The 8910-nt window shown below is 41.7% G+C and overlaps 3 protein-coding genes across 9 annotated transcripts in view; 1 reads left to right on the forward strand and 2 right to left on the reverse strand.

The window, feature by feature from the left end:
• l3mbtl1b (L3MBTL histone methyl-lysine binding protein 1b) overlaps window positions 1–389 on the reverse strand; it is a 12464-nt gene extending 12075 nt beyond the window's left edge. For 2 of the 4 annotated variants that reach the window (XM_019270515.2, XM_010736016.3), the window contains exon 1: window positions 183–389. The gene's annotated coding sequence lies outside the window, so the exon portion shown is untranslated. The other 2 variants (XM_010736019.3, XM_019270510.2) reach the window with 2 other exon arrangements.
• Window positions 1–3937, forward strand: part of LOC104923041 (transmembrane protein 244) — an 8499-nt gene extending 4562 nt beyond the window's left edge. Inside the window, exons 1-6 of one of the 2 annotated variants that reach the window (XM_010736020.3) lie at window positions 1116–1543; window positions 1928–2013; window positions 2968–3041; window positions 3132–3257; window positions 3347–3391; window positions 3464–3937. In XM_010736020.3, the coding sequence (XP_010734322.1) occupies window positions 1511–1543; window positions 1928–2013; window positions 2968–3041; window positions 3132–3257; window positions 3347–3391; window positions 3464–3558 (459 nt within the window). In that variant the 5' untranslated portion in view covers window positions 1116–1510 and the 3' untranslated portion in view covers window positions 3559–3937. Of the gene's footprint in view, window positions 1–1115; window positions 1544–1927; window positions 2014–2967; window positions 3042–3131; window positions 3258–3346; window positions 3392–3463 lie in introns of those variants that run through there. The other variant, XM_027286261.1, reaches the window with a different exon arrangement.
• On the reverse strand, window positions 3415–8019 carry sgk2b (serum/glucocorticoid regulated kinase 2b). 3 transcript variants are annotated; one of them, XM_019270607.2, is made up of 13 exons: window positions 7801–8019; window positions 7372–7447; window positions 7203–7272; window positions 7065–7090; window positions 5932–5989; window positions 5766–5849; window positions 5562–5693; window positions 5229–5341; window positions 4851–5070; window positions 4609–4764; window positions 4440–4529; window positions 4214–4347; window positions 3415–3551 (listed from the first exon to the last, which is right to left on the reverse strand). In XM_019270607.2, the coding sequence occupies exons 1-13, from the start codon at window positions 7865–7867 to the stop codon at window positions 3545–3547; spliced, it is 1233 nt and encodes a 410-aa protein (XP_019126152.1). In that variant the 5' UTR covers window positions 7868–8019; the 3' UTR covers window positions 3415–3544. The 3 variants fall into 3 exon arrangements, with proteins under 3 accessions (XP_019126152.1, XP_010734323.2, XP_027142061.1); XM_010736021.3 differs by lacking the exon at window positions 3415–3551 and having other exon boundaries at window positions 3971–4347; window positions 7801–8018; XM_027286260.1 differs by lacking the exons at window positions 3415–3551; window positions 7801–8019 and adding an exon at window positions 7646–7689 and having other exon boundaries at window positions 3971–4347.
• Window positions 8020–8910: the final 891 nt, after the last annotated feature.

Consider the following 8910-nt stretch of genomic DNA (forward strand, 5'->3'; position numbering starts at 1 on the left):
AAAAAAAAAAAAAAAAAAAACCCAAAACGATTTATTCTCGCCCGTTTTAAATCAGAGTGGAAATAAACGTGAACTAACCCCAATTAAACAAGACGGATGTCTGTTTTTTTTTATTTTGCCCCTGTTATTGGCAATAAATGCGTTTTAACGCCCGTATTCTTTAAAAAAAATGTGGAACTCACCTCGTTTCTGTTTTAACTCTTATTTAGAGCTTGGATAGGAGGATGCGCATGCGTGTAAGATGCGCTGCCTGACAACTTTGGGTCTCGGAAAAGTTCAGTTTACTATCGGTGGTCAATACCGGGCCTGTTTACACTTATAACACGCCCAAAACTCAGTTCGGTGCCGATATGACGAATACTACCGAGTGACTTGAGCTCACATCCCCGTCTTGCTCAAGTATTTCTCTCCCCCCTCCTCTCTCTCTCTCCACCACCAGCTCAAGAAGTACGAGTGTATCAATGGAGCGCGGGGACCGCAGTGTCTTCCATAACCGTTGAGGAGCGGTTGGTTCCCCTGTTCTCTCCACCATCGACAAACAGACAGTTTTTGTTGTTGTTGTTTTTGTTTTGTTTTTTTGTTGTTGTTGATACATTCCCGAGCACAGGCGATAATCAGTTAGTACACGCCGGCGCTGACTGTAGGATTAAATACTCAGGCCCCTCTTTTTCAGACATATTTTTAACCAAAAACAACCAAAAACCTCAAACACACACACACATTCACATTCACAGAGAGAGTCTGGGCTGATTTTTTTTAAAAAAACAGTTATGACCGTTGGTGCGTTTGAGCTCTGTTCAAAAATAGAAACAAAGACGACCACACATATTTAGTTTAGCCTTACCACAAAGGAAAAAAACAAAACAAAACCACATTTAATCCGTTTGAAACAAGTGTAGGGTTACATTTAAACATCCTAACATACCAAGTGTATCGCACTGTGTGCTGGCTTACAGGATGTATGGTTTATGGATTTAATGTGACAGCTAATCCATTTAATTCAATCGTCTGATCACCATGGGTGCTTCCCTCATTTGCTGGTGTCTTTAGGTTGGTTTTTTAAGTGTTTCAATGGGTCGCTGATGCTCAACCAAATCATCTCCAGCTATCCCGCAGTATTCAATCCCTCCCACATAGGGCGGTTATGGTTTCTCCGGTATAATAAGGCTACATGTCTTAGGAGCCGTTTCAGGCACATTTCTTTGACGGGAATACACTTAACATAAATACAAAATCGCTATAGTGTGTAAAAGTATGCATCCAGCCGCTGACTAACAGGTACACAGTGAGATAAGTCTTTATTTCAGTCAACAAAGGCCGCCCTGATAGGGGGTGAAATGAGTTCAGTGCTCGGCTGTAGAAGCGGCGGCGCAGGTTCGTGTCCGGTGTTTGTCGCTAGATGGCGGAAGACGTCCAGTTTGTGGACGCGGATCGGGGGATTAACGGGGTCGTGTGTCGTGCTGCAGCCTGGCTTGTTTTGTGATATAACATCCAAGTATAAAACCATGAAATGGCATTCAAAGGCAAAGCGGTCGACTCCAAGGTAAGAGGACAGTTATTGTGTCACCTCCACGTGTGATCTGTTAATCTGTTATGCGATAAAAATGACATGAAGAGGATGTGTGTATGTTTTTTAATGTAATGTACCGGTACAAAGAGTCCAATATGAATGCAGCCGGTCAGGTTTTGCATCAGATAGATAGAGTCGCTGTCTGTCTCTACCTACACCTCACATCCCTCCCACTGCAGCCTGGTAGCCTATCATATGTAAGGCTGCAAACACAGCTCCGGTTTTGTGTTTGCACGGTAATGTTGCGTTAGGTGGAAAATATGTGGTGTTGCCTACTAGACAAATTACATACTGTATTGTGAAATATCCTCTCCATCCCCTTTCACCACCACCACCTTGTGTGTTTCAATCCCACAGACCGTGCTCTTCCATCTGCTGCTGTGTCTGCTCATATTTTACTCTCTTTTCTACATGATTGGGAGTGTGTGCTTCGGTGCCTTCAGGTGAGCAGCAATCCCTCACACGCATGCGCGCATGAATAGTCATAGTATGTAAGAGATCTGTAAGTCATCATTTTGAGCATCTTGTTTTAACTTATGGAGTTCAAATGTGGCATAAACTATCAAAACAACAAAAGAATGATCTAATAGTTCACATTTTTAAGAATTTAAGACTCACCTTTTTAACACAGCTTTTACTATACAAATAAAGTCTGATTGGGTGAACCATCATATCCCGGCACACAGCAAACAAGTCGAAACTATCTGGAAAGTGGGCCCCAGGGCCTCAGACCTTTAGGTGCTTTGATCTCCAAGAGTCCCAGGTTTACTGCCGGTCAATAGGTTTGTCGTAAATGTTGGAACATGTACCATTAAAATCCACAATCAATAGAAATGGTGGCGTTTTTTTCACATGTGTTCTGAGCCTCCTAGGTAGAGAGGCGTACAGTCAAAATAGACTTTTAAGAACTTTATGTCACTTTATTCTTTTAGTTCACTTCCTCCTCACATGGTGAATATTCTAAAGTAAAAGCAAACAGTGTCAGTTAGTGTACAGACACAATGTGATACTAATTAAGGTCCCGTTCAGGTCAAATAGAGTGAGGGTGATGCTGTGGTGCATGTTGACTCACTGGAAAGTCTATACTACAATAAATGGGACTGAACCTTAATTAGTATCATTAGAAACACCTCTGTTGACCTGACTACTTTATGTTAAAATGGCTGCAGTGATAAAAATCAGCATGTTTTTGAGCAGGGCTCCATAGTGGGTTAATCTGGCCATAGGTACAGCATTGTATCAGTAATTGCACCGGTGAGATTTAGTTATCTTCAAAGTGTTTACATTACTAAATCCACAGCATGTAGCCTTTATCTGGAGAGTCTCTTTACCTGTTGCCAGGAGCTGAGACATATTTACACAGTGGTTTTAACACAGTTTCCTCACCCCGCTTTCAGGTTGGATAACTTTGATGGACTCATTCCATTCGACTTTAAGACTGAACCCACTGAATCCAACTCCAAGTACTTGGGTGAGCACATTACATTCAGTTAGTATGATCAACAAAGAGCATGAGCTTGTCTCACTTCCTGTGTTTTTCTACTATGTTGGTCCTCCTCAGTGAACCTCCTGTCTTTGGAGCTCACCTACTTTTGCAGTGGCCTTTTGTTTGCTGCAGTGGTACGCAGACGGGTCTGGGACTATGCCCTCACTGTCACACTTCTTCATGTAATGATCACCAGCCTAGGTGAGCACAAATCTAACAATACATCCACCAAGATACACCCAAATTACTGTATGTGTTGTGAAATCGTTAATTTTCCTTCCTTGTTGCAGTGATGTTGGAGTTCCCCATGGTGTGGCAGTGGTGGCTGGCCTTAGGTAATACAAACATCAGTCACTGTGTTTAACTTAACAAGCTCTGTCTAATGCTCCACATTTTTGTTGTTTCAGGTAGTGGCTTGTTTCTGATGATCTGCAACGGTCAGCTGATCGCTTACTTCACCTGCCAGAGTGAGCAGAGCTACGCCTCCTTCAGCATCTACTGACAGAGAAAAAAGCTGATGTGTATAAATTTTCATGAACAGTCCTGTGAAGAGAAGTGGAGAGGATGAGAGCAGATGCTCTCTTCCTGGAGACACCCATTAGATTCTCCACGGTGGTGGGCTTTTTTTTTTGTTTGTCACTAAAAAAAAGACTCCTCACCATCAGACATGCTGGGTCCAATTTGTGTTTACGGGTTGCTGACAGACCAGTTGTTTTGATGTAAATGCCAAAGGGAGATGATGTCTGTATTTTGCTTGTGATGCACAATGCCTCTGTAACTATGCAGGACTTTAGGGCAACATGTGAAGTATTTTCAGTACCTTTGTAAGCTGTGAATGTAATAGCAGAATGGGCAAGTTGCAATACATGTTTGTTGAATGTTTTAAATATACAAAATGTATAAAATAATAAAGCTGTTTCAGATTGTGTTTATTTTTTCATCCGTAGCCTTGTGAAATAGTGACCAGCCTATTTCACATTATGAACAGTAAAATGTAAAAATATATGATCATTTATAACCGATGAAACATACAGTGCAGTGTAGTGCACAGTGTTTAAAAATAACTTTGATTCAATAATTTATGACATAAAAAAATAAACATTTTAACCAACATGCTATCCCAGAGGATTTGGCATCATTATGAAACTGTCACGTACTCCACTGGGTTCACGAAGGAGAATCCAGGGAAGGCCTCACAGGTCGCGCCCGGCTGACACCTCTCATTCACAGAGGTGGGGACGGGTTGCTGTGTGAACTCTGGGTCGATGTAGCTGACATCACAGGGACCAGTCTGGAGCGGAGAGAGATAGAAACACATACTGAGCTACACTGTGTATTTATTTAAAAATCGTAATACTCCACACGTTTCTGAATCACTCATACCACTTTTGGGATGAACGGCGGTCTGACTTTTCTGGCCAGGAGGTCATCCCAGTTGATCGATGCAAAGAAGGGATGTTCCTGCAGCTCCACCTGCATACACGCTAAAATTAGACCCTCTGTGCTTAGATGTGTTCATGTGCATCATAACATTTTTTATGTGTGCACTTACAAGGTCATAGCTGCCTCCTAAGCGCTTGGTGACGTCTCTTTCTAGCAATCCTTCTAACAGTGAGCGGGCAGCTTGAGATGCTCCACTACCCAGCTGAAGTGGCGCGTGAAGTATGTTCTCAAACATCTCTGCTTTGCTACGGTTATAGAATGGAGGCTGGGAGAAAGAACAAAAGGATGGAGTAAGGTGAAGATGCTGAAGAAGATGTTGAAAAGGAACACAGTGATTTCAACTGCACTCACCAGTCCATAGATCATCTCAAAGAGCACAGTGCCAAGGCCCCACCAGTCCACTGCTGGACTGTATGATTGGCCTTGTAGCACCTCTGGAGCGAGGTATTCTGGAGTTCCACAGAATGTATGCATGATCCCACCTAAGGCCACCCCTTCTTTACAGAGCCCAAAGTCTGTCAGCATCACGTGACCCTCACTGTCCAACAGGATGTTCTCTGGTTTGAGGTCTCTGGAAGAGAAACAGATGGGACAAAAGTGTTATATTAAACTGACACTGGTGTTGTATTTGTTTCATAGTCTTCTGGTTTCAGCTTGCTTTCCTATGGAGGACATGGTGCGATGCATGACGCGATGAGCCAAGAAAAAAGTCTATTTGTGCGTGTGTACCTGTAAACAATGTCAAGAGAGTGGAGGTAGCCCAGCGCCATGGCCATTTCTGCAGCGTAGAAAGCAGCCCTGGGTTCAGGAAATGACCCCTCCCTCTGAAGGTGGTAGAAAAGCTGAGGACAACCAGATGTGTGGTCACGTACACAGATTTCAGAAATTCAGCACAATAGGAGCATTGTGGAGTGCCTGGTTGACCCAGATTTGGTGACTGCTGGTTTCAAAAGTACTTGTGGCATCTCTAAATCTAAATTGTAAGCATAGGCCTAAGAAATATGTAGCTAGCTCTGCCACAGATTAATACATTTCATTTATAAATCATTTTTATACACATACCTCGCCTCCATTAACATAGTCCAGGACGAAGTAGAGGGTGTTCGGGGTCTGGAAAGAGAAGTGGAGCCCCACCAGGAATGGATGTTGTAGTCCCTTCAGCAGTACACTCCTCTCAACCATCACATGTCTCTGCTACAAAGACACAACAGAAACAGTAAGATAGATAGATAGATAGATAGATAGATAGATAGATAGATAGATTACCTCTTTCCTCTTGACGATCATCTGTTTCTGCAGTACTTTCACAGCGTAGTAACCTCCATATTGTCTGTGTCTTGCCAGCAGCACCTGTGGGAGTTTGAGTCTGTATCATTTTACGTCCTAACAAACCTCAAAGCACCAAAACAATAAAAGAATAAAAACTCTCTACCTTTCCAAAGCTTCCTTTGCCGATCACTTTGAGGTAGTCAAAATCTGCCGGTTTCATCCTGATTAACACAACAAAAGAAAATGGTCAGCTATGAGTAATACTAGTAATTATAGATAATACAAAATACAGATTAGATAACAGGATATTATAATACATAACTAATTTTGGCGTCTCTTTTAAATACTCAAGGCTGTAAAAATAATTCAAGTAAAACTATCGAAGACTAAGGCTAAATAAACATAAGATAAGCCCAAAACATTGGGAACTTCTTAGGAAACCCTAAAAAAACATCTATACTCTTTATAACTCTATCTTTAAGGACCAGTGTGTAGGATTTAGTGGCATCTAGTGGTGTAGTTCCTGATTGCAACCCCTTTGTTTTACCCTCTCCTTACTAGAGCCACTGTTTTTGCTGTTTTAGTTTGCCCGATCTGGGCTAGTGTAGAAACATGGCGGTTCAATCAAGTGGCAACCTCTGTAGCTGTGAAGCCAACGCGAAAGTGCCTAAAACGGCAGTTCCTTAAACGGCTACTTGAGGCTGGATACAAATCAGGTCAACCTCCATAAGCCTCCATGTTAAAGTGTCGAACTTTACAGCAGAAATAAACATGTTTACAGCCTGGTACAAAAAAATAGTATAGTCTAGCTAATTTCAACATTCATGACAAAAGTCTGAATTTTTATATAACTCACCCATTCAAATTATATTAAAGCTTAAAGTGCAAAATTAACAGTGTGGCTGGTTTGATTAACAGGTAGGTGCCATTAGAACTGGCTTGTTTGAGCAACTAGGTGTCAGATTTACAGATCCACCTCTTTTTAGATTAGTTGGGAAGCAGAAGAGACAGTACAGCCAACATGGTGGTGGCCAGCGCCACAGATTTTAAGCTTCAAACAGCTCTTCAGAAACCTGTGGGTGACGTCATGCATACACTGTCCGATCTTTACACTGTCATTGGGTTCAACATGTCAGACTCTGTGGAAGAGGTCTAAAGAGGACCCGTACGTGTTGATATGTAAACTAAATCTTACACACTGGAGCTTTACTCAACAGGCTGCTGCACAAAGAAAGAGTAGACGTGAAGGAAAATATCAGAAGAGTGTTTTGTCAGTCAGATGTAAAAATGACTTACTGTGAGGTTTCTGTGTTCACAGAGCTCTGAGGAGAGAAAAGACAGATAGCAGGAAGGTCAGTAGGTCAGATTTAGTTTCATCTCTCCTGTCAACACTCAGCATGGTCTTTTAAAAAACAACCTCGGCTGCGTACTCACCGCTGTGCCTCTCTCCTCCTTCTCTCTTCTCAGCTTGCTCTGTCGCTGCAGGATTTTCTGAGGGTCCAGGCTTCAATCAGGAAGTCAAAAACAGGCCATGTCAGGACATTTTTTGATCATATTCAACACCACAAAGGCTGGAAATTATTACAATTTTTTGCTGACTTACTGTTGGCAGAGATGTTGACTGGAAACAAATTTGTTTAAGAAGTCACTGAAGCCAACTTTCTTCCCCTTGAGCAGGTCTGTAACACAGGCAGGGAGGCAGTCCTTTACATAAGAGCTCAACAGCTGTATCCCCTCAGTGGGTTAGCACAGTGACACACTTAATGAAGTTATGAAACCACTGCAACAAACTCTTAACTTAAGATTTATGTATGTTTTAAAGAGGACAAGCCTTGATAAATAACTTTAATATAATATTTTTACACCATAGGGGTCACCTCTTTGTCATTTCTGGTCATTTTCTCTCTTGTAGCAGGATTTATGTAAACTAGCCGTTAGTCATCAGTGTGACTGTTTCTATGACGACAAGATGATAGCAGTTAAAGTTAACGGTCACGCTTTGACCTAACGCCCGTTAACAAGATGAACTTACCGGAGAAAAATGACACAAGCCTCCTCATTTTGGCATAGGTCAACGGTCGGTCTTGAGTCACGGTCATTTGGATGAAGACTGACTGACTTAAGAGGTGTTGTAAAAAAAAAAAAACGAGGTTAAAAAGTAGGAGAAGGACCGTCAGTCGACCGTTAGTGCAGACAAAGTGTCCAGCAGCGGAGCCGCTGTGTCCCGGTCTGTGAGTGCTGCTCAGTTAAAGGACCGATGACGTAGGAGACACTGAGTACCGGCAATGATGCGTTCAAGTGCCCTCGGATATGTTACAATGATACCCACATGAGAGCCAGTAGTGCTACTCAAGTAGCAGTACTTGTCCTTGAGTATTTCCGAGCTACTGTATACTTCTATTACATTTCAGATGGAAATATTGTACTTTTACCTCACTATATTCATTTGACAGCCGTAGTTTTCAGATTAAGCCTTAGATTAAAGGTCCAGTTTGTCAGATTTAGGAGCATCTATTGGCACAAATTCTCTGTTTTAATGTGTGTTTAATCATCTAATGTAATCATCTTGTTTTGTTTTGTTTTGTTTTATATCTACGGATGCTGCGGGTCCTCTTCCACAGAGTTCACCATGTTGAACTGCTATGTTGCTACAGTAGCCCACAATGGACAAACTAAACAATGGCTCTGGATCATTCAAAGTCTAGAGAATGGACTTTGTGTCCTTGATGTCACCCATAGTTTTTTTTGAAGCTCAGAATATGTGGCTCTGGTCACTACCATGAGCCACTGGACTAAATTACCTACCTGTATATGAAGTAGTGAAAAGTAGCTCCATGTCATCCAGCTATTGCAAAATGCTACTTACCCACAGAGGCGTTAGGGTTAACAATTATACATTATAATTATATAACATAATTATATTACATAAATCAGTCACATGGACATTTTTCTACTGTAGTTTTACTTCAATAGGATTTACAGCACTTTTACTTGTAAAGGAGTATTTCTACATTGTTTTACCAGTTCTTTTAAAGGGTGTGAATACTTATTCACCACTGACAGCCAGTAGCCTGTGTACTGTATTTAATGATTCACTCTTAATGTCTAATGAGAAAATGGAAAGTTTTGAAGTAGAGTCAGC

The sequence above is a fragment of the Larimichthys crocea genome, chromosome XIII (assembly GCF_000972845.2).
Source record: "Larimichthys crocea isolate SSNF chromosome XIII, L_crocea_2.0, whole genome shotgun sequence".
In the NCBI taxonomy this organism is placed as follows: domain Eukaryota; kingdom Metazoa; phylum Chordata; class Actinopteri; family Sciaenidae; genus Larimichthys; species Larimichthys crocea.